Source organism: Macrotis lagotis, chromosome 4 (assembly GCF_037893015.1).
Source record: "Macrotis lagotis isolate mMagLag1 chromosome 4, bilby.v1.9.chrom.fasta, whole genome shotgun sequence".
Lineage (NCBI taxonomy): Eukaryota > Metazoa > Chordata > Mammalia > Peramelemorphia > Peramelidae > Macrotis > Macrotis lagotis.
Window position 1 is genome coordinate 155,233,153 of NC_133661.1, and position 25,333 is coordinate 155,258,485.

Below are 25,333 nucleotides of genomic sequence, written 5' to 3' on the forward strand. Positions count from 1 at the left end.
TCATCTCTGTAAAATGACAGATTAGGCTAGTGTGGTACTTCTAGCTCTGTATCTATGAACATAATTAAGCTTCATTCCCATGTTCTCAAAAGACAACATCCTGTTGAAGACTGGTTTTGGAGGATGAAAGGTCCTAAAGCAGCTCTTACTTCTTTATAATCAGTATGACCCTGGAGAAGTCACTTTATTTATATGGGTCTCAATTCCTCATCTGTAAAATGAGACAACTGCATTTCATGATCTTAAGATCTTTTCCATGTCTGGCTTTTATGATACCATTTTTCTTTTACGATCTTCTGTGTTCCCCTAGTTTTAATTTTCCACCCCTTCCAAGTCAAGATGTTTTTAACAGCTAGAAAGTTTTTAGTCCTTTGGTAAACATCTTAAAAGGTTTTTTTTCTTTTTAAACCACATTATTATTTTTTGTAAACCAAAGGGAGCCTGTTTATTTCTGAGCCACTGTGATCACATGCAGACAAAGAGATAAAACATGTAACTAAACATTGTCAGCATCTGGCAAATGGGGCTGGGAGAGGACAAATTGGTTAATATTTCATCTTCTTGTTCACCCCTATTCCCACCCCCACCTCCAGGGTATTTGGTAAAAGGAAAAAATTCAAAGAATACCAAAGGAATTCCAACTAGCTCATGCCTATACTAGGCCACTCTGTTGCAAGACTAGGCAATGTGGCCTAAAACCATAATAATGTCTTTTTTGAGAAGGGTGAGGTTTGCCATCTGAGCAAGGCACCCTTTGACTGAGTACAAAAGACAGCAATTATGCCAGTAGTAATACTGAAGGAAATCCTTGCAGATAAGACTTTCCCAACAGGCACTGGTACTCTGCATTAGGTAAAGGGGATAACATCCCTGTTGGTAGCAAAGGCCATCAGGATCCAGGAAAATTTTTCCAAGTGAGCTTACCCTGAAATGAATCTATTTGTTAAGTAAACAGAGACTGTCCAAGAAGCAGACACTCAAAGCAGAGAATTTCCCTTCCAAGTCTAATTATGTTGCAGATAGGGGGAAAAAAAGAATGAACAGCACATGAACTTGTTAAAACAACAGGACTGAGGTTGAAATCTGCTCTGTGGGTCGGTTTGATTGAAAAAAAAGTTAATCTGGGAGCAAACACTTGAGCACTTAATTAGAGGGGTGTAAGCAGGACAGAGTAAGGATGACTGTTAACTTGTTAAAACAAAGTTTCCTCAGCCTCGGTGGGGAGGAAGGAAGGAAGGAAGGAAACAAGAAGAAACAGCTTCAAGAATTTTAATGGTTGTAATTAAGTATAGCAACTATGAATTGTTTAGGGGCTTAATTTAACCTTACTCAAGTAAGCACCAAGTTTCTACTTGTTCGATCCCCTGAACTTCATATATTTCTGTGGTCAAAGCAATTGAAACTTTTTCAGCTCGTAGGGCAGTGAAATACAAAGTCAGCATTTTTCCAAAGAGTTAGGGGACAGGCTGGAAGCTTCATCTGGCTCTGTCATGGAATGGGGCTTTAGTGTCCCTAGGAAATTACCTGAGACACCCTGCCCTTTTTGAGGAGAGACAGAAGGAAGGGAAAAGAGGAGGGGGGGGGACAATGTGAGTGCTTAGGAGAAAGAAATATAAATCAATGAATTTTTTTCCCCTTTTCCTCTTACAGATTTATCTGATTACACGTTGTCTTACACTGAAGCAGAGACCATCAATTCTCCAAACGTCATGCCTGGTGAATTCTCAGGTTGGAAATTTTCATCATTAACTATTACTTTTGTGTTGAACTATATAGGAGAGGGGGCAAGGGTGATGGTAGGTTGTATAGTTTAAAATTCTTTCTTCTTACTTTGTTTCCTCAATATCCCCCACCCTCTCAAGTGGCAGAATTGACAAACTTTTGAAATTAAATACAACTCTTAATTGCTGTAGGTTCTGGGGATGAAGGGAATCTATAGTGAAATCTATAGATAATTTCAAAAGGGAAAAACAGCTGAAAAATCTTACCTGCACCCCCACATTCTGTGTGTGTGTGTGTGTATGTGTGTTTGTTTGTGTGTGTGTGTGTGTGTGTGTGTGTGTGTGTGTGTGTGTGTGTGTATATGGTGTGATGTCAGTTTTCTATTCATGATGGAAACTCCTAAGATTGCTAATTTAGACCTGCAGTAATGAGTGTCATGACTACATAATTATACTAGTACGGATATGGTAGGTTTTATATTTATATTGTATTTTTATATTGGTGTGTGTGTATATATATATATGTATATATATATATCCAATTTAACCCTTGCTATTCACACACACACACATTTAGTCATTTTAGCTATTACTCTTTTCACCTACCATCTTAGAAGAAGCAAAAGGAATATAGAAACTTTTTTTGTATTCCCCAGTGATCACCTCTGTGGTGTACATTAGGCCCCTAAAAGCCAGAAGGAATGGGCTTGACACAGCCCTTCCAGAAGGAATCGCAAGTGTAAAAGACCAAAGTAGTACTGGAAAATGGATGCTGGCTTGAGAAGCATAGGAATAACCCAGATCATGAGTGAGAAACTCTGAAAATGGCAAGTTAGCTCTGTGAATTTCATTGTATTCCATCACAGTGGTATTGAAGGTTTTGTTAAAATTTATGTCAAGAAAAGTTAGGCCTTGAGGTAAAATGCTGTGGGAGTAGGATTTCTCATGCTAGGGGATTCTTAAATCTGCTGGGGCAAAAAAAAAAAAAGATGTGGAGCTGGGAAAATGACTCCCAATTGAAATTTTGTTTTCAGTGGCAAGGAATCTGCTGATAGGTTCAAAGCCTTGGACTAACAAATCCAAGTAGAGAAAGGACAGCAAAGATATTAACCCTCTACATGCTTTTGTGCTCTGTAGCTTGCTTGGAAGAGATCCCCATCTCCTTCTGTCTGTTGATGCTCCACTTCTCTCCCCTCCTCATCTTTTACCTCTTTAAAGGTCAGGTACTCTCAAAAAAATCAGGCTACAAAGTTCATTTTTGTTACTTTGTAGACCCTCAGCAGTTTAAGAGGATTCTCTTGCCCATTAATTCTTTCCCCTAGGAAAAGGGCAGGACATTTAAAAGGAGATAAACAGGCAAGCCATCTATTATATTTGCATTTCAGCAGGGATGGTGAAAGGCACTTCTGGTTTATTTGTGAATGTTAATTTATATACTATCCAAACCTAAAATAAGTATTTAATTACAAGAATTTTGTTTTTGTTTTTAGGTTTTTTGGCAAGGCAGATGGGGTTAAGTGGCTTGCCCAAGGCCACACAGCTAGGTAATTATTAAGTGTCTGAGGCCGGATTTGAACCCAGGTACTCCTGACTCCAAGGCCGGTGCTTTATCCACTACGCCACCTAGCTGCCCCTAATTACAAGAATTTTATTCTCTCTCTCTCTCTCTCTCTCTCTCTCACTCTCTCTCTCTCTCTCTCTCTGATGTCATGGTCTTTTTTAAGAATGAAGGATAAACAACAATAACACACACACACACACACACACACACACACACACACAGAATAATCCTAAAATAGTCTCTGATTGTCATAAGGGCAACAGAGGTTATAGGATCTTAATCCTATACCTGGAAGGCAAACTTTGAGATCATTTCGTCCACTCTCATTTTACTGATCTGTCAAATAATGTCCAGAGAGATTGTCACATAGCCCACAAGGGAGCACTGAGTATATGGCCTCTCACTTAAACCATCCTGTATGGATTGGACAACAAGGGTCATTGTTCCCATGTCTGGTTGAGCTGAGGTTGGACTGGTACTCTTGGAGAAGTAGATCTTTCTCCAGGTGACCTTGGAGGCTCATGGAATGCCAATCTTGGAAGGAGCAGTTGGAGGGCTTGTTGAGTTGGATATTCATTGTTGTGTTATGTTGCTTACTTTCTGCCATCTATAAATGACCTCATCATCTTTATTGCAAAGCCTTTAGCTAATTGTATGTGACAAGTGTACAAAGGGAACTATCTTGATACCTGATTCAGACATATAGTTTTTCTCTGTCTCAGAAGTGAACCTGAGTGTCTGGCACTGCCATTCATGATCCTCAGGGGAAAAGGATATAATAACAAATAGCTAGCATTTATATAGTACCTACTGACACTGTGTTAAGCACTTTACAAATAATCTCATTTGATGTTTACAACAACTCTGGGAAATAGGTGTTGTTCCCATTTGGCAGTTGAAAAAACTGAAGCAGACAAAGGTTAAGCAACTTATTAAACTCAGATCTTCCTGACTCCAGGTTCAGAATTCTATCCCGTGCCACCAGTGTTTTGAGGGTTTTGCTGATGGAATTGTCACCTTATCACAAGAGTAGGCCCTCTTCTAGGCATTGTGTCCTAGCTCTGATGGTGAATTAACTGGTATCTTCCCAGGATTCCTACTGAATAAAACAACTTGCTTCATTGGTCTATTGATGTCATGAGTTAAGGTTCATCCACTGGGTATTAGGATTGGCCTCTCTGCTGCAACAGGGTCCTTCACTTTGAGGTTAGTTAGCCACCATCGGTGTTGTACAGTGAAAAGACCAGCACCAGTTACAGAGCTTTCTATTTTTAGCCAGGCTCTGATGTCTGAGCTCAGTTTTCCTGTTGCTGTGGCTCAGGCCCATTTTGAGATGAAGGGAGTATTTAGACACCTCCACAGGTCAAAGGCAGGCAACACTGACATCCTGTAGGCAAAAGCAAGAGAGAGATGTCCTGTAGTGATATCCAGTGTGGGGGGCTGCTGCTTCTGAGACCTAAGGAAAATCATAGTATAAGGAAGTTTCTCTTTGATGTCTTCCTGATTTCTCCCTCTGCTCCTCTTTTACCTCCATGCTTCTCTTGGTCTATGACCCAAAGTTACATTAGACCATGGAAGTCCCCTCTTTGCTAATGGTCTATGGTGCTACTCTTCCAACTTCCAGTTTACTTCATCCAGGTCTCCTTTCCAACCTCTATCCTCCAAAATGTCCTATACCAAAATTATCCCTCTTTTTCCCAAATTCTGACTTTTTTAGTTTATTAGTTAAACATAGTGGAAAATCCTTCTGACAATCAGCTGATTAGACTAATTTTTTCAAAGGTGTGAATGATATTTGTTAGGGATATTTATTCAACTCTCAAAGCCCTAATAAATTAGATAGTGCCCCATATTTAAAGGAGTTTGGTCTTTAACAGAGGAATTTAATTTGGTACATAAATAGCTAAGCTAGGATACTGGGGAGAAAGTGATAAGTGAATAAAGGACATGGAATAAGGTTCTTGACAAGATTCATAGGAAGGTAGGCTTGCTTCTGAGAGATGGAGATATGTCCAGTGAAGGTTTTGTGGAGGAGGAGAAATTTGAATTGCACTTTGAAGGAATGGATGGGCAGGATTTCTTCAATGAGGGACATTCCAGGCAAAGGGAATGATGTTTGGGGTGTAGAGTATTAATTTTTAGGGAGTAATAGTGTGGGGGTAAGACTGGAAAGATAGAAAGGAGAAATTTATTAACTCAAAATATTATTTAGTTAGTGGAATTTAGGAGTGGGAGAAAGACATTTCTGACAGGGTTGGGAGAAGCTTCACAAATTGTGCCTTGCTGGTATGTATTGAGGTTCTGGTAGAATAAGGGTCATTAGCATGGAAGCCTCTTGTCAGAAGTTGCTAATCCCCTCTGGGTCCCTTCATTATCAGCCCTCTGTGAGACTGATTGACAGGTTTAATCATTACTCAGGGTCTCCCTCTCCAGGGTGTGATTCATCTAGATTTTACTGAGGCCTTTAATATTATTTAATGACCCTAGACAGAGGAAATACATCATACAGATCCACGGTGGAAATCAACACTTTTCTATATGGGGGGGAGGTCTAGGAGAAAGAAATCAAAGACTAAGAACACTTAATCCATTTTGGTTTGATGTGTGAGTGTGTGCATTCATACCCAGATTTACTTGCACCTAACTACTTTGTGTTTATACACTTTATATTTATCTCATTACCGAACTGTGTTCTCAGTGAGGGCAAGAGTGTCATCACTGGCATACATTTCATATTTATTCTGTATATACTTAAATCTACTGATTATTTTCTGTGTTAGAAAGTAAGCTTCTTGAGGACAGGGCATGTTCAGGTCTTTATATTTAAAATCCCATCATCTAGCATAGTGTCTAGGCACAAAGTGAACTCTTTATAAATAATTATTGACTCTTTAACCCTCATTCTGATCAAGATTAGGGGCAGTTTTAGAGATATTTTTGAAGGTGCTTTGTAAACCTATTTTATAATTCAAGTCTCAACAAACATTTATTTAGCACTTGGACTTTAAAACTTCCCTTAGGTTGTCTTGTTTTCTAAGCTCTAGTCTTTAATGAAAAAGTGTCTTTTGTGTTTACCAGACCCATCCTGTGCTTTTGAGCCCCAAAAATAACTATACCAACTGCCTAAAGTCTGTCTCCCCTCAATCATTCTTTCTCAGTCTCTGATCTTCAATTTTTATCCTTGCCTACTGATCCATCCCTATTATCTGTAAATATGCCCAAGGAAAAAAAAGACAAAATCCTTTAATTGGTCCTCTCCTTCTCCTCTTGATTATCATTCTGTATTCCTGCCCTTCCCCCAGCCACTTTACAGAAACTCCTAAAAACGCATTTGTATATGATCTCTCCATTTCCCCACTCCCTCTCATGTCAACACCACTAGCAATCTAGTGGAGGCTGAAGCTATTATGTCCAAGGTCACCAGTAATTGGGGAGACAGAAGAACTTGGATTCAAATCTCATTTCTGTCATGTGGTACCCTTGTGATACTTAGAGAGATCCTTCCTCCATGTTTGACCATTCCTTCTCAGATTGTTGGTTTATCATCTCCCCTGCCTATGAAGTGAGGGCATCACCCCAATTTTAGCTATCAGAATTTCTTTGGAGACTAATATTGTATTTCCAATAACTTGCTTGCTTATCACCATCCAGTATCCTGTCAATATCTCAATCCAAATCATCTGAAAGAGAACTGTCTTCTTAAACCCATCCAGTCTTCAAACTTCCTGATATTTCTTGATGATACTTAGAATCCATCTAAATACACAGATTCACAACCCTGGAGGTCCTCTTTGATTCTTTTCTCTTCCTCACCCCTTTGTTACAAGTAGTTGCTAAGTCTGATTGAACCTATTTCCACAACACTTCTTTTTTCCTTCCCTGTATTTTTACTCCTATAATCTAGTTTAAATCATCACTTTTTTGCCTGAACTATGACAATAACCCTTCTAGTTGGTCTCTGTTTCTAGAATTTCCCTTCTCTACTCCATCTTCCAAACAGCTGCCTAAATGGTACTTGTAAAGTACAGATCTGAACACATCATTTGCTATTTAGAAGCCTTCACTGGTTTACGATGGTGGGATTTTAGGTAGACAAAATCCTTAGTTTAGCATTGAAGACCCACTATAATCTGGCTCCCTTTTTTCTTTTTAGTTTTATTTCACATTTCTTCCTTTCAACTACTCTCCTTTCATTAATATCTTCCCATTAGCCATTCCCTGTATATGACATTAGATCTCCCATCTTCACACCTTTGCATAAGGCACAAGTTATCTGTCATGGATGTAGTACTCTTCTTCCTCATCTTCCTTTTGGAAATCTTGTTTCTTTCAAAGAATAGTTCAGGGGCAGCTAGGTGGTGCAGTGGATAAAGCACCCACCTTGGAGTCAGGAGTACCTGGGTTCAAATCTGGTCTCAAACACAATAATTACCTAGCTGTGTGGCCTTGGGCAAGCCACTTAACCCCATCTGCCTTGCAAAAAACCTTAAAAAAAAAAAAGAATAGTTCAGGAGTTACTTTATTTTTTTTTTAAAGTATTTAATTTTTTATACATATGGAATAAAAGTAGCAAATCATAATATAATTTAAAAATGACTGTAGATGAAACTGTAAATCCATTTTGTACAACTTGCTATTCCTTTTAAATATAAAGTTATGTAAATTTCTTTTTTTCTTCCCTCTTCCCCTTCCCCTTCCCCCTTCCCCTTCCCCTTCCCCCTTCCCTTTCCCCTTCCCCCTTCCCTTTCCCCTTCCCCCTAAAGATTGCTACCATTAGATACAAATATACAAAAATATGCAAAATCATCCTAAAGATTTTCTTTTTTATCAGTTCTTTCTCTAGATACAAATAGCATCTTCCTATTAGTTCAGGACTTACTTTCTATACCTTTACCACTTGTTAATACTGTCTTCCTCTTGGCATTATTTTGCAATACTTTGCATGTGCCTTATATTTACATATTTTTTCCTCTTAGTATAATGTAAGCTCTTCAAGTAGAGAGGAACTTTTTTTTACCTTTGTTTCCCTAACATAATACCTTGCTCAATAGAAATCCAACAAATGTTAAATTGTCTTTCAATGTCTCTATAAGAAGATAAGTCAATATTTAGTGTGAAGGATAGGTTGGAGTTGGGAAGATTTAGGAGATGATCAGGCCCATGCTAGGGTAGCAGTAGGAATAGAAGGGGCAGGTTGTGAGAGACAGTGTGCTTGTTGAATTGTAGACTTGTAGGAATGGAGAGTTGAATTCTATTTACCTGATAAATCATTTTCAGATTCCTTTTATGGAAGAGTGATCAATGGAACTTGGTAACTGATTGGTTTAAGAGGAAAGAAAAGAGTGAAAAATAATTCCAAAGCTTCAAACACGAGATGAACAGTTGTGTCAGCCAGAGAATCGAACTTGTGAATTTAGAAGTTGAAGACAAGTTCTTGAAGGAAGATATTAAAATTGAATTTGAGGTGCTTGTGGGAAATCTAAATATAGTTGATTTTTTCAGAGGTAGAGATTTAGGTCTGGAAAGGACCTGAGATGTCATCTAGTCCAGGCCTCCTCACTGTAGAGTTGAGGAAACTGAAACCTAAAGAGACTAAGGATGCAGGTAAAAAGTGGCAGAGCTGAGACTGCACTGTACTACTCTCAGTCTACAGTTTAGGGGAGACATTTGTGGCCAGAGTTATCAATTTAGGCATCCACATACAGTTGAAACCATGCTGAAAGAAAAATGAAGAGGAATGAGAGTGTTGAGGGAATATCCCACTTGAAGGGGTTGGGAAAAGGTTGAGGCACGGGAGAAGCAATGAGAAGGGTAGGATCCTATCGAGTATGTGTGTTAGAAGCCACAAGAGGGAAGAGCATCCAGAAGATGTGGGTGGATAGTGATGTCAGATGTTTCAGGGAGGCCTAGGAGGATGAGATTTTTTTAAAAAGGGCACTGAGTTAGGCAACTAGGAGGTCATCTATGACCTTTGAAAGAACAGACAGAAGCCAGATGGCAAGTGGGTGCTGAAGAAGCAGAGGTTTTAGGGTAAAAATTCTTTAAAGTGAGTGAGTGAAGGAAAGATATGGGATCAATAGTAAGATAAAGTAAAAAGGTCTAAAGAAATCTTTAAAAAGTATTATAAGTATTTTTAAGTATAATCAGCTTGTGATTATAGACAGAAGGGAGAAAAGAGAAAAATAAAAAAGAAAGAAAATATTCAGGTAAGGAGTGGCAGAGCTATGATTTGAGCTTTTAGCAAGGAGTGGGGAATGCTTCTGAAAAAGAGATAGAGGAGAAAATGAGTTATTCTCTTTATAAGTTTTGAGGAATCAGGATGCCAGATCATCTCAATCATTCAGTGGGAATGCTATTGGGCCTTTAAGGAGAGAAAGCATGATAATGATCATACTAGCATAATGAAAATCTGGTCTCAAACATGCAATTGTGTGCCTCAGTTTCCTCAATTCTAAAATGAGGATAAAATTAATACCTCTGAGGATTGTGAAGATAAAATGAGATAATATTTGTAAATTACTCTGTTAACAAATATTTGATCTCTTACCTACCCCTCCACTTCATAGATGAGGGGACAGGGAAGCCTTTCCACCACCCACCCCCCCCCAGATTGCCTTAACCTTTCTGCCACTAAATCTGCAATGTTCTATCATATATATGTTGCCGCATTTAGCAATTCAGGCCTTACCTTCAGAATATGGAGAGTTTGTGGTCTTCAAATTTTTCAGGGCTCTTGCTGGGAGTTGCAGGCTTGCTTAGAAGAAAATACAGTTGTAGTCCTTGGACGTCTCACCTTTGGGTGCAGGGTTAGGGGACTAGAGAAAGGAGAGTTTATATAATGGTGAGGATCTTCCTGATGACTATTCAGTAAGTAGAGGTGCCTCCCCGCCTCCCCAGATTACATAGACTTAAGCATACTTGATCAACAAGCTTCCACAAAGTTGAGGTATTAGATTTTGGGATGATAATTGAAACCTTGTGAGACCTACTGAGCCCAATTTTTTTCTGAAGGGGAGTGCAACTCTGGTTGGGGTACCCTCTGGTGCCTGATCAATTTGTCCATTGTCTCTGACTGTCAAAGGAAGGGAGGGCAGTGGTAGGAGCCAAGTTGGTCACAGACATTAAGGGGTTACTGTCAGTTGGCAGTTGCTAATAAAGTTTCTGGGGCATAGTGGCTCAAATATTTTCCCTGAGGTGTGTGCAACTTTATTGACACTTGTTAATTCTCATTAGGGGAAGGGGTGGGCAAATATCCACTGATGGAAGAGTGGGGGAGGGGAGGGTGAGAAAGACACTTTTCTCTGGCAGGCCCAGTTGGAGTGTTTGACTCCTCATAGTGGCCTTAGGATGAAAGGGGGTGTTATGACTGAGCCTCCAGAGGCTGATTTAAAGAGAGAAAGAGAGAGATAGACAGACAGACAGAGAGTGAATGGGAGAGAGAGAGAGAGAGAGAGAGACAGAGAGAGTGTGTGTGTGTGTGTGTGTGTGTGTGTGTAATGTAGACTGAAGAAAGCTGCTCTTTTCTTGTAGCTCTCATATTCTCAATGCTCAGAAACCCCACTCGGAAACAGAGTGGGTTCTTTAAATTAATTTCTCCAATATTCAGAGTTAAAGATCTAGAGTACCCACTGGAGTTACCCTGATAAGGGGTGGGCCCTGAGTTCCTGGGCCAAGTTAGAATTCTTTGATGAGCTCTGTGCTGGCTTTCTTATTTCTTGTTTTGATCTGGGGCCTAATCTCCATTGATAGTATGGTAGCTCAGGACATAAAACCTGGGCCTCACTGTCTCCTCTTCTCTGTGTATCTAAGAAATTGTCTCCTGCTCCAAAAATAAGACGAATTTTGGACATTGCAGCAAACCTTGGCTATTTTTTACTTTTGCTTTGATCAAGGGGGAAAAACTTTCCCTTCTTAAAACCACAAAATTGCAATTCCTGGCTAACAAAGAGATCCATTCTTCACACATTGCTAGTTTAGTTGGTGTTTCTGTAGCTAGGAAGTTAGAAAGACCAGGAACGGAGGGGTGGGGGGGGGGGGTGAGGGGAGAGGGAGAGGCAAAGGTTATCTCCATGATCTTGGAATGCAGACTTTGCTGGGCTCACTGGGGGAAAGGCTTCTAATGAACCAGCTAGCAGACACTGCAAATGGGTAGAAATAGGACTTCATGTAATTGGTGCCTTTGTTTTTGGTCAGCCTTCTTTGTTCAGGGTTTCATTAGACTCTTTTCACAGAGCAAATATCCAATAAAGTAGAACCGTATTCATTCAGATTTCACGACCTAGAAAAAGACAATTTGAATTAAGCGTATAATGGGGCCATCCAAACAGCCCCCAAACATTCTTTCCTTCTCTGATCCCACAAACAGGGGGTTCCTCTTGAAAACACAGTGTGCTGAAGACAAGAGATGGTGATGGGCTTTGCCCTTTGAAAAAGTTTTCCTTAGAGATTGAGAATGTAGATTCTGAGTACTGGTTAGAGCAGCTTTTAGTAACTTTTCAAATGAAGGGTCTCAGCAGAAAAATAATGACCTCAGTAATGAGGTAGCAAATAAGTTGACCATTTAAAATCAGTGCTTCATTCATTCTTTACTTTACTGCAGTATAAAGAATTTGTGACACCCAGAAACTTCCATGTTAACAATCTATGATTAAATAGAGCATATTTTTAAAGTAGAAAATATTTTTAAGTAGAGGAAAAATAAGGAATGGAAAAATTTGGCTAGGTGACTGCTAATTTACTCCTTGTATTTTGTTGTTTGATGGTGTTGGATTCATCTTTTGGGTCTGGTTTAAGTTAGATGAGCAATGCCATCCATTCAGAATTCTTGGAACCTATGATTTTATAATTCCAAGATTTTAGGCTTCAAATTCATAGAATTATAGAAACTAGCTCACTCCCAGGGGGTGAATTCTCTCCATGATGTCCTTGAACTGTGGTCAGCTGGCCTTTGCATGAATACTTCTAGTGATGATTGATGGGGATTTTGCTATTTCAAGAAACATCCCATTTCATTTTGGAGCTCTTCCATTTGATGGAGTTTCATCGTGGAGGTGAATATCTCAAATTTGGTAGCCCTTGTTCTTCTGATGTCAGGAATGAGCATTTTCTCCTAATCTTGTGAAGTAGAGTGAGTGATAGTCATAAGCAATGTGGAGGAGGGATGGAACAAGTGTCTGGCAGCCTTCATGCCCCTTTGAGGATATGCGTGCCATAGACTGCCAACTGCCTTTAATTGGAGAGAGATTTTTTTTTTAATAATCAGGTTAGATAAACCTCTCAAAAGAAATATTTGTACCTGTCTTTGAAGGGAACAAGGTGAATGATGCAAAATAGAAAAATTATAAAAAAAATGTATTTTTCTATTTATGAGGACCATTTCTTAGACATTTATTCAATCATCCCTTCTAATTTGAGATATTTGGTTCTAATGATGTCAGTTCTTGCTGCCTCCTGGGTAGGATAATAGAAATAGAACTGGAATTGGAGTCCGAAGATCTGTTTTCTATTCCCACCTCTTCCATTTGCTGTTTGTGTCACTTTGGACAAATCATTCAATCTTAACCTTTTTTGTGCCTCAACTTTCTCATTTGTAAAATAGGGAGTTGGATTAGATTGTCTTCAAGATGCCCCGTGGCCAGTAGTTTAATGGTTGTATGAACTTCATCTCTTGGGAAGTTTCCACATTGAGACAATTCCATGGGGCTCATTTTCTCTAGGTCTTCTTCCTTAGACTTCTAGGAATGGAAAGATCATGACTTTAGTACAGTGCCTATCTCACTATATTGTTGTGAGGATCCAATGAGTTAACGTGTATAAAGGGCTTTATAAAGCTCAAAACACTTATTGTAGTTGATTTTATTAGCTGCTTAACTCAATCAATGACCTTAGTTAAGTAATTTCTCCCCTTGAAAATTTCAGTTTCCAGATTTGTAAAATGAAAGGATTAGGTTATATGGGTTTTCTTTGTCTCTAAGTCTACCACTAAGCCACTAATATATAAAGTTTTATCATATTAAAAATGTAAAAACTATGCTTAACTTGGACAGTTTCGGGCTGGAGTTTGCAGACCTCTGCTCTAATGGCCCAGAACTCTTGTGGTTTTCCTCTTGTGGCACAGCCTCTTAACCATTGTTCTTCTGTTCACCTAGAGGGTTGAGGCTTGAAGCAACATGGGATGCAGAGGTACAGGGAGGGTTAGGGAGGTGGGGCATATCCTGAATGGCCAGCAGCCATCAGGGTTCCAGCTGGGCTTTCCCAATGTCAGCAGACAAGCCTTCCCTGAGAGTAAGCTAAGGCAGAAGTCCCCAGATGTTGCCAACAGCAGTGAGTCTGACCTCAGACCTTCTGGTATTTTAATCCCAGACCTAACAAATAGTATTCAGGAACTCAAGGTTTGAAAAACTTCTGTTATCATTCCTTCTTCTCCCTCATTCCCCTTCCTGGTACCCTCAAGACAGTGAATCTTGCTCTTGAAAGAGAAGCTGTCTGTGTCATAGGGCAGGTTTTTCATTTTATTCAATTTTGCATTTGTTTGTAGTATGATTTCTTTGAACTGTGGACTGGTTTTCCTGGCTGAGATGAGTTTGGGCTTTCTTGGGGTCAGGAGTGTTTGAAACACGGGGGCCTAAGCTGTGGACACTTAAGTAGCCCTCATAAAAATACTTGGCAGGACTACCTATGGGTACATGTGAGGGCAGGGCTGAATGTCATAGCTTTGCATTTTAGACCCAGAATGTCAGTGCTAGAAGTGTGTTCAGAAGTCATTTAGTCCAAAACCCCTCTTCCTCTCCCATTTTAGAAATGAAGAACATGAGACTTGGTTATGGCAGTTTTCTTAGTGACAGAGATAGTATTAGAACCCAGTTCTCTAGACACTAAGCCTAATATTCTCTTAGTTTTTTTAGTAGGTAGAACAGTCTTGGGGACCAAAAGACCTTCTTGGATTCTTGTGCATCTCTGTTCCTGGGGAGCTATGGTGGTGTCAATGCTGGATGGAACAGGTTGTGAGCTGGAGTGGGGGGACTGTGGTCAGCAAGGAGCAATGAAACATATCTTGTGTCCCATTTTATGTCCGCCACTGTAAACCACAGGCAGGAGATAGATTATTTGGTAGAAAATGAAGGATGTAGGGGGAAGGGACAGAGAAGTTCACAGACAACATATCTGATTGGTGGACATTGGTTTTTTGTTCCCTCATTCAAAAAAGTATTTATTAAGTGCCCATTATTTTTAAGCCACAATGTTAGGCCTTGGGAATTCTCAAGTATGCAGTGTTTAACATTTCTTAGTTGATGTTGTGATAAACTCTGTGCACATGAGAGAGGTGGATGCATATCCAGTTCTAGAGAGAGATAGAGGGAGAGTCAGGGATAGATCTACAGAAATACAGCTTAGAGATAATTTTCATCTATAATGGGATTTTTGAAATACTTTAAAGGATCCATGTGAATGTTCTCTTTATTAACCCCCTCCCCCATGATGGTTTCTAGGAAGTAGTCCCTTCCACCATCTCTCTATTTAAAAGATTTTATTTTTTTTGTTTTACAATTTTTCCCCTCCCCCCCACCCCCACAGAAGGCAATTTGCCAGTCTTTACATTGTTTCCATGGTATACATTGATCCAAATTGAATGTGATGAGAGAAAAATAATATCCTTAAGGAAGAAATGTTAAGTATAAGAGATAGCAAGATCAGACAATAGGATATAAGTTTTTTTCCCTAAATTAAGGGTAATAGTCCTTGGTATTTGTTCAAACTCCACAGTTTTTCTCTGGATACAGATGGTATTCTCCATCAAAGACAGCCCCAAATTGTCCCTGATTGTTGCACTGGTGGAATGAGCCAGTCCATCAAGGTTGAACATCACCCCCATGTTGCTGTTAGGGTGTACAGTATTTTTCTGGTTCTGCTCATCTCACTCGGCACCAGTTCATGCAAGTCCCTCCAGGCTTCCCTGAACTCCCATCTCTCCTAGTTTCTAATAGAACAATAATGTTCTGTGACATACATATACCACAGTTTGTTAAGCCATTCCCCTAATTAAAGGGCATTTACTCGATTCAAATTCTTTGCCACAATCAGGTCTGCTATGAATATTTTTGTACAAGTGATGTTTTTACCTTTTTTCATAATCATTCTCTTTGAGCTTGCTGGACCAAAGGGTATGCACATTTTTGTTGCCCTTTGGGCATAGTTCCAAATTTCTCTCTAGAAAGGTTGGATGAGTTCACAGCTCCACCAACAATGTATTAGTGTCCCAGGTTTCCCACAACCCTTCCAACACTATCTCTCTCTTTTAAGGATGCTGTGACTGTAAGAGACTTGTCCATGTCCTCCCATCAGTTCACTAGAAATACTTCACCCAGTGTGCAGGGAAGTCTTCCTTAATTTCTTTTGACATTTTGAAGATATCCAGTGAAACACATGGACTGTATGTTGTCTACCGGTTATCCCTCTCTATGTGATGAGCCCCTATGTTTTTATTAGACATTTCTTTGTTCCTAATTCCTAATTTGTTCTGTATGGTAGTCTGCTCAAGACCACCATCCATCCTGCATTGATTACCCTTTGAGTGTTACTTTACAAACTGTCATCTTTCCATGTTATGTATAACAAGTCACAGACCCCACTGGTTTCTTTAACTTGACTGTGTTAGTTTCAAGGTTTCTTTTAGGTCTAATGATTTCTGATTCTATATGAAGTCTGTACAGATTTAGGATCATACACTATTAGGTCTGGAAAGGACCTATGAGATCATCTGGGTTTAATTCTTCCTCCACTTTTCACTAAGGCCCAGAATATAAGAGTTGGCACAATATAATTTGATCCATTGACAAATGAATAATTTAGTAATTCTTAGCAGATAGTAGCTACATAGTAAATGTTAATTGTTGTTAGTGATGGTGCTGATACTGCTGTTCAATGCTTTGATTTCAGAGAGGGGGAGATGACTGACTTAGAGCAGGATAGAAAAGCTTCATGGGTGGTTTCCGCCTGAGAGGATGCAGTGGACTCACTTTCTCTTTCTTTGAAAGGGTCTTGTAAGAACCAGACCCTTTTAAAAAAAATCAAGTATAAACTTGACTCTCAGGTTTCCATTTCAAATACTTGAGCAAAGTCCACAATTTCCAAAGGAATGACTTCTGGAGTCATTCCTGACCTCCCCAAGTCTCTGTCTCTGTCTCTGTCTCTGTCTCTGTCTCTGTCTCTGTCTCTCTCTCTCTCTGCCTCTCTCTCTCTCTCTCTCTCTCTCTCTCTCCCTCTCCCTCCTGGTCCCTCCAGGATAAAGCGCACAGTTTTGAGAATATGATTGATGGCAGACCTCCTCTAAGACAGGCAAATATACGTGTGTGTGTGTGTGTGTGTGTGTGTGTGTGTGTGTGTGTGTGTGTGTATTTATATATATGAGAAATGAAGGGATAAAAACTGAGGAATAGGAGACTAGTGTCCATGCTGATCTGAGAAGTGAAGGCTGTTTTGGTAATGATCAAAAGAAAACTGAAGATGAAGATCAGAGCCCCTTTCAGTGTACAAGGTTGGAGATTCTTGACCCATTTGTAGCCCTGAAAGAGCTGTCTGGCTCTTTTTTCATGTTGACATTTATTTCACTCTGTGTTGGGAGAAAACTAGCAACTCACCTATCTGGATCCCCATCATTCCTCAGTAACTTGCTGCGTGAGTAGTCAAGGGGAACCCAACAGGTTTTTTTTTTTTTTAAGTAGACCTGAAATTCCAGAAAAATGCATTTGGTTGCATCCAACTTAATCATAACCATCTGTCCCTCCGGACTTGCTTTGCTCTCTTTCTTCTCTCCCATTCTGACTTCAGGTTTTCTGGCATGCTTTGCTCTGAGCAGTCTATAACAATCAGGGCTTCACTAGAAAGTTTTCTTGTCAAGTTGGAGAGTCTGTTGCCAAGAGCTACTTCCTTGATGCAGAAAATACATCCTGAAGGTACTTTGTCAGATGTTTTTATATTAAACATTTTCTCTCTATAGCCTTCGCCTGCCAAAGGGAAGCAAGCACACATCTATTTTCCAGTTTACTTTTTTGAAAATAATTCTAGATATTCGTGGGACGTTCCCCCAGCCTCCCCTTCCCCAGAGACCCACAGCACTCCAGTAAACCTTTAAATTAGACCTGGTGAGCCAGACAGAGCAAAACCACGAGGCCAGAGAATGCAGAACAACAGAGGCTGTGGCAGCAGCAGCTAGGGCCCCCCTCGGCCCATCTAAAAAGTTTCTGTGTTAATAAAAACAAAGTAACCGTGTCTGGAGCAGACATCAAAGCCACCCTCCCAGACTACAAGGTGAATCATTGCTCAAACAACTAATTAATCTTTAAAAGGAGAGTTAGAGAAGCTCCATGATGGGATTCTAACTAATTTTGATCTCTCAGGATATTCTGGAGGATGGGTCAATGCCAACCTTGGGGCAAGGGGGTCATGCTGAAGAGCCTCAGGAAAAAATTGGGGCCCTGGAGGAGTATATGCCAGAAAAGCATGATGAAGGTAGTGCATGTGCCAGAGCTGGAGGTCTCGGCATCTCTCCCTAGCAAAAGCCATTTCCCTAGTTGATAATTTAAGACTGTACAGTTGACACATCATGATGAACTTTAAGCCATGAGGTGAGGCATGTGGGTTGTAGAAAAGGGCCAAGCATTTCTTTAGACATGATCAGAAGGTGATGTGGACAGCTCAAAGTTGGGACAATTACCGATCAGTGATCAGAGCACAACACTTATTGCCCTATTATTAGTGCAGGAAATGGTAGTTAAGAGTCTTTGGTTGTTACATATTCAGGATACTTAGAATGCTAGTATTGGCGCCAGTAGTAGAGGCAGCCAATGGTTAATATTTGGAGGAAAAAAGGACTTGTTTGGGGGAGGAGGAGCTGTGTGTGTGGGGGTGTTGGTAAAAAAACATGGTTTTAGAGGACTAAAAACTGCCATCAACTTAGTGTTTTTACACTTGCCTTATTATTTATTTATTTACTATTTATTAAGACTTTTGGGACAACCTAAATATTATCTTATTTGTGCCTTAGAACATACTGGTGACTGGAGTCTTAACAGACTGGTGACTGTCATTACTATTTCTTTTCTCTCTATCTCTTCTTTTTTCAGAATGCTAATGATATTGCTTAGCTCTCTCAGGTTATTGAAGAAAACTGAAAAATACTTTCCAAAGTATAGAGACAGGGGATAGTGATGATTAAAATGCTGGATTGTTAGGCCAGTTGGACACTAGCTCTATGGTAGTTTTCTCTTCAAAGGCACAAGTGCAACCTTTTTTTTTTTAAGATTTTGAATGTTACCTCTGTTATTATACCCTTGGGGGAAACCACTTCAATGATCTGGGCCTCAGTATCCTCATCTGTAAAATGAGGTCAAAGTGATTTCTGCGATTCCTTCTGGCCCCTTAATTCTACATAACTCTGTAGTTTAATTAGACAAAACCCACTCTCAAGCTCATGTCACCTACATAATTACCTGCAAACTCCCAGAAGGAAATGAGAGAAAGAAGGACATATCTGATGTTTTAAATAGTGGTGTTAAGCCTAAATAGAAATGGTGCCCATTAAAAAGTGTAGGGACACTCAAAGGTTGATATTTATTGAGTTATTTATTAACATTATCTATGTTCTCCTGGATTTTTATTTATTTTGTTCAGTATTTTCTAATATGTACTCTGGAGTGGTCCAGTTGCTCATATTTGATGATTCAGGATTAATACAATTAATGGAAACCACCCATGACGTCCATAAAATCTCTTTTTGTCTCCAATCATTCCATCTTGCACACAGCTATCTTCAGTTTGTCCTGTATATAACTTGTTTGTATGAAGTTATTTGCATACTGTCTGCCCCTTGAACTGAACATTCTTTGAGATCAGAGACTTCCTGTTATCCTTCTTAGCACCTATTAGACTCTTAATAAATGCTAATTGACTGATCCACAAACCTTGGAGGAAAGGCTTCTTTATTATATATGGAAGAATTTGGATTCAAGCTAACAGGGAGGAGGAGGAGGACAAAGTTAGAAAGAATAGATAGAGCCAACCCTCACTCTGCCCCTTTTTTTATGTGTATGAAAGATAGAAAGGAGCAGCAGATCTGGAAAGTCTTGTGATCCACTGGCTCACCTCATTCATATCCCCTTGCTTATCAGTATCTGTCTGTCTGTCTGCCTCCCCACCTGCCTACCTGCTGGACATACTGGCTGCTTCGATAGAGGAAGAGCTCTAGAGCTGCTTAGGTTCTTCCAGTGGCTTGATCTTGCTCATCCGCAGCAAGGCTTTGCAGAAGTGTAGGCCAAGAGGGTTATCTTTGTTGCTTAGTAAGTCCTAGACATAGAAATGGACATCTAATAGAATAGCCATAGTTTAACAGTTTCTCCCAAGTAAAATTAGTTTTCTTCCCTTTTCCATGCACCTGGATATTTCCACAATTTTTTTCCATACTCTCCTTATAATTTGTACCTAATATCCTTTTTAGGTTCTTGCAAGGCAAATGGGGTTAAGTGGCTTGACCAAGGCCACACAGCTAGGAAATTATTAAGTGTCTGAGGCCAGATTTGAGCTGAGGTACTCCTGACTCCAGGGTCGGTGCTCTATCCACTGTGCCACCTACCTGCCCCACCTAATATCCTTTTAACTACTATCTACCTGGCTTAATACCTAGGAACCTCGTGCAGTGAATGGAATAGCATTATAAATTCCATTTTGGATGGGTGGTATGCTAAGCTGGTTTGAGTTAGGCTAGAGTAATTGAATAGGCAAGCAGTCATTAATAGATAAAATATTAGGTTTGGAGACAAGGTGATCTGGGCTTGAATGTCAACTCGGACACTATTAGATTTATTCACCCTTTGGGTAAATCAGTGAACTTTTTTGAGACTCAGTTTTCTCATCTGTAAAATGGGAGTGATGATAGCAAGTACCTCAAAAGATTAATGAATCTTAAAACTGAATAATTATATTGCTTTTTAATCTCGGTTTCATCTTTGTTTTTGGTAGCATTTACAGAAAAAGTGGTCCTTGGTCAATTTGCTAGCTTATTATTCTTTTATTTTTAATATTCTATGGGCTTTTACATGCCATAACTGCTTTTCAAAATAAAAGAAATGGGGATATAAATTCATCTTTTTGTAGGTTCATTGGGAGTATCTTTTAGAATGGTCCATTAGCAAACAGGCTAGTAGGGATAATATGTGGCCCATCCTGTCCCCATATAATTTCTTCTATAAGGTCTCTGTATTTCAAAATCTTGTAGTTTTCATAACTTGGAGATTTGGGAGTATTTGGTATGGTGACATCTATTTAAAAAATTTTTTCTGAAAATTTTTGGATTAGTATTGTATCTAGGTAGTTGTGGGCAATGGTTTTAGACTATGATGATGCTGTGGCTCCAGTATGGCTTTATTTGGAAAATTTTCAGGGATATTTTGAGGTCTGTATTTGTAGGCTTTGTCATCTGTTAGCTTATGAAATTTTGGGAACTTCTGAAATATAATTCTAGCCACTAATTGTGCCTTGCCAGCTGTTTGGTTGATGGGACATTTTTGCAACTTCAACATGCTAGGTTGGCATTGATCCCTCTATGTGCTCACATACTCTGCACTGATCAATAATTGAAAATTCCTGAAGAATGTCATCATTATCATCATATTTTTTTTTTTTTTTTAGTTTTTGCAAGGCAATAGGGCTAAGTGGCTTGCCCAAGTCTATACAGCTAGGAAATTAAGTGTCTGAGGTTGGATTTGAACTCGGATCCTCCCAACTCCAGGTCCAGTGCTTTATCCACTGCGCCACCTAGCTGCCCCTATCATCATTATTCTTAGCAAAGCTAAAGATACTGAAGTAATTCCTGCTTTCATGGAACTTATGTTCCAGAAGACATTGTTTCTATACACAAAAATGTAATTGTGCAAGACCATGTAGGCAATGTGCCAAGAGAGAATTAGACAGCCAAAAGTATCCAGAGCAGTGAGTTATCATGAAGAGCTGAATGGTCAGGAAAGGCCTCATGGAATGTGAAGGGCCTTGAAAGATGGATAGGATTTGAAAATATGGGAAAGGAGAGGAAGAATCATTCCTATTCAGGGCAAACAGTATTAGCAAAGATATAGGAGCAGGAAAGCATGTTCAAAGAGTTGTGAGCAGACCAGCCTAACCAGAACAGAACATTCATATGAGGGATAGTCGTCATTGGGGCACAGCCTGGTGATGTAGTGGATATTGTTGGACTTGAAGTCAGGAAGACCTGAGTTCAAATGTAGCCTTTATTTATTAGCTATTTGTGAAACCTTGTACATGTTGCTTAATCATTTTTCTGCCTCAGTTCTCTCATTTATGAAATGAAGATAGTAATTACATCTACTTCCCACAGTGGTTGTGAGGATCAAATAAGATACTTGTAAAGTGCTTATTAGCATAATGGCTGGCACACAGTAGGGTGATATATATATGTATATATGTATTATATTTTAGGTTTTCACGAGGCAAATGGGGTTAAGTGTCTTGCCCAAGGCCACACGGCTAGGCAATTATTGAGTGTCTGAGGCCAGATTTGAACTCAGTTCTTCCTGAATCCAGGGCCTGTGCTCTATCTACTGCACCACATAGTAGGGATTTAATAAATGCCTGTTTTAAATTACCACTACATAAATGCTAGCAATGATTATGACAGTGGCAAGTTTGGAATAGATTGTGGAGGACTGTGAACACCAGTCAAAAAAATTCAGTAGGAAACAGACTATTATGTTTAGGATTGCAACTGAAGTTTCTCCTTTTAGGTGGAGTTCACCTACCCTTCAACAGTCAGCTTTTTGGGGGCGGTACTCACCTCATCATTGAGTCTTGTTTCTTGGTGTCTAAGAGTCAAGAGAGGAAGGTTCTCAGATTTCAGACAGGGTCTGAGAGAAACCAGATATTTTCACAAATAATGTACATCCCTTTATATACTTTGCCTTACCAGTTTCTTCTCTAAACTAATCCAGCCTTTGCTTTAAAGATTAATATTCTATTTTAGCAAAATGTGAGCTTTTTGAGAGCAAGAACAACAACAAAAAACCTTTTTTTTACTTGATTCCTTACCATATGTATAATAGGTGTCTGCATAATAGGTATCTGATTAATTTCTTTTAGATTGAATGGGGTCACAAAGAGTTGGACACAAGTGAAATGATTGAACAACAATAATAATAAGTTAAGGGGACTAGACCATCTGACCTCAAAAGGACACTTCCAATTTTAAATCTATAATCCTATTGGGGTAAATGTGTTTAGGGACAAGCACATAGGAATAAATTAGATTTAGGCATTTAGGAAGAGTAGTGGAATTCTTTTAGACTGAATCATCAGTAATGTGTTAGTTAGTGTCTTTCTCCCCAATTTGACTGTGATCCTTTATCCTCCTGGATAGGAGGCAGGGTCTGCATCGGCCATTTCTTTTGTGTCCTCCTTAGCACCACGCACAAATTTGATACTCTATTAGTCCAAAGGCATACCTCGAATGAGATATCTTTGAAAGGAAAATTTATGTCAAGGTGTACGATGACAAATAATTTAAAAAGTGCCAGATTAAAATATTTTTACTGTATTTGTTATATAATTCTTTTAACTTTTTATGCTTTTCATTCAACTAAAGATGTTTTATTCATTGTCAACTTTATATTTTTCCTCATATTTGTTATTTTTTTCATTTTATTATTAAGGCCTTGGACAAACCAGATTTGGTAAAAGAATATTCAGAACACTATGGCAATTGTGAGTTAATTTTTGGATTGTTGTTAACATAAGACAGAGCTGTGCATTTGTCAGAGTCATAAGATTATAATCCCCAGCACTGGAAGTGAGGTTGGAGATTATGACGCCTGACTCCCTTATTTTAGAATTGAGGAAACTGAGGCTTAATTTCCTTTGAGGCATATAGGTAGTAATTAGTGGAGTTGGGATTAGAATCCAAGTCTTCCAAATTCCCAATCCACTGCCTCTTCCCATCACACCACACCCACTCCTTGAGCTCTAAATATTTCCTGTGTTGATTTAGCTAGTTTCCATTCCATCTCCCAGGGAAAGTCGGGTTCTGGCCCACAGTGGCAGGGTATACTTTTGGTTCTCCTTTCTTCCTTCTCTAAGGCGCCAGGCTTGTGTGCTCTGAACAAAAGAGAAGAGTGAGAGGAAAACAAACATTGGAAAAAGAGTGGTACTTTTCCAATAACCTGGGTTCATCTCAGTAGCCAAAATGTGACATGCTTGTCAACTGGGAGCCGCAGGATTGGACTCCACAGGTAGTAAAAGGTGACTGGGGTTTATTTGGGTCTCTTTAGTGTCCTACTAGGGGAGACACAGGATAGGCTATGTTTCTCATCTCTTTAAGTCTACCTACAGTCTCTGGGGCAATTAATTTTTTTTGGTGGATTTGCTAAGCACTGGACAGAGCTGACACCAGGCCTTTGAAAAGCTCAAATGTTTCTGCAGCCAGAATTTGGGCTGTTTGGGGGAACCTGTTGAGAGATGTTAGTATTCTGAGTTACAGTAATAGATTTTCTTTCTTTTTTTGGGTGCTTTGATGACTGAGAGGTGTTTATAGGCTTGATTCATAACTGAGTTACTAAGGTTTTCCACGGAAATAACTTATTAAAGGTGTCGTGCACACCAGCGGGATTGAAGTCTGCAGGCTTTGGTATTCATCAAAGGCAGCTCCTTTGCAGGATGCCCAGAGCTAACTCAGCATTTTATCCTGGTATATTGCACAAGAGTAAATGTGGGGAAGGAGGCAGGGATGGAGGAAAAGAGGAAGAAGGAGGGGTGGAACAGGATTGGAAAAAAATATTTTATTAAGAAAACATTCTTCAAACGAATTTAAATTTGTTTTTAAAAGTCCTTTTAAAAAAAAAGAGGGGGGTGGCTAGGTGGCACAGTGGATAGAGCACTGTGTTAGAAAGACACTAACACTTAATAATTTCCTAGCTGTGTGGCCTTGGGCAAGCCACTTAACCCCATTTGCCTTGCAGAGAGAGAGAGAGAGAGAGAGAGAGAGAGAGAGAGAGAGAGAGAGAGAGAAGGAGCTATTTTTGTTTGAATAACTCTTTTTAAGCCCATCTGCCCAGATGTGTAAAGTTATATGCATGTAGTTCATAATCATGTGGCTCTTGTATGACCTTGTCATGGCATCCTTAAATCTTTGTTTGCCTTCTTGAATGGAAATTGCTAAGATGTTGAACCCACATTTTTTTAACTATAAAGAGCCCTGGGGTAAATTAGAAGATGGAGGGGAGGAGAGCAGAATTATTGGCTATACATTGATGACAAAGAAAATTTCTGATTCTCTGAATTAGGGATAAGGGTCTGGATCTATGATTTCGTGAACAAACTCTCTGCCAGTGCAGGTCTGTATCTTCTCGGCAACATATGATCTTAGAGAATTGCTGAGCACTAAAAGGGTTCATTCCCTTGCTCAGTTTATGTCATGTTTCAAGGGGAAAAAACCCCAAATATTTAAACCCAGGTCTTTTTGTCTTTGAGACCAATTAATTATTCACTTTATTTCACTACTCTTCCTAAATGCCTAAATCTAATTTACTCCTATGTGCTTGTCCCTGAACACGTTTACCCCAGTAAGATTATAGATTTAAAATTGGAAGTGTCCTTTTGAGGTCAGATGGTCTAGTCCCCTTAATTTATTATTGTTGTTCAATCGTTTCAGTTGTGTCCAACTCTTTGTGACCCCATTTGGGATTTTCTTAGCAAAGATACTGGAATAAACATTCATTTTTAGATGAAAACTGAGTAAAATAGGGTTTTAAGTGACTTAGGGTGGGTCACACAACTAGTAAGTATATGAGACCAGATTTGAACTCAGGAAGATGAGTTCTGACACTTTGCCACTTTGCTGGAAGGGTCCTTGAAGGCCAAATAATTGAATTCCCTTAGTTTTCTGATTAGGAAATTACAATGTAAAAGAAGTTAGTGATTTGCTAAGAATTAGATAGCTAGTGAGTGCCTGAGTCAGGATTAGAACTCAGTTTTAACTGTCTTCAAGTACAGTCCT

The 25,333-nt window shown here is 39.4% G+C and overlaps 1 protein-coding gene and 1 non-coding gene across 2 annotated transcripts in view; one reads left to right on the top strand and one right to left on the bottom strand.

Moving 5' to 3' along the window:
• Window positions 1-25,333, top strand: part of SMAD6 (SMAD family member 6) — a 119,876-nt gene that overhangs the window by 14,168 nt on the left and 80,375 nt on the right. Inside the window, exon 4 of the mRNA XM_074234452.1 lies at window positions 1,651-1,728. Coding sequence (XP_074090553.1) covers window positions 1,651-1,728 — 78 coding nt within the window. The remainder of the gene's footprint in view (window positions 1-1,650; window positions 1,729-25,333) is intronic.
• Window positions 5,939-6,008, bottom strand: LOC141523191 (small nucleolar RNA SNORD103/SNORD85). The gene has a single exon (XR_012478384.1). It is a non-coding gene; the product is annotated as a small nucleolar RNA SNORD103/SNORD85 (small nucleolar RNA).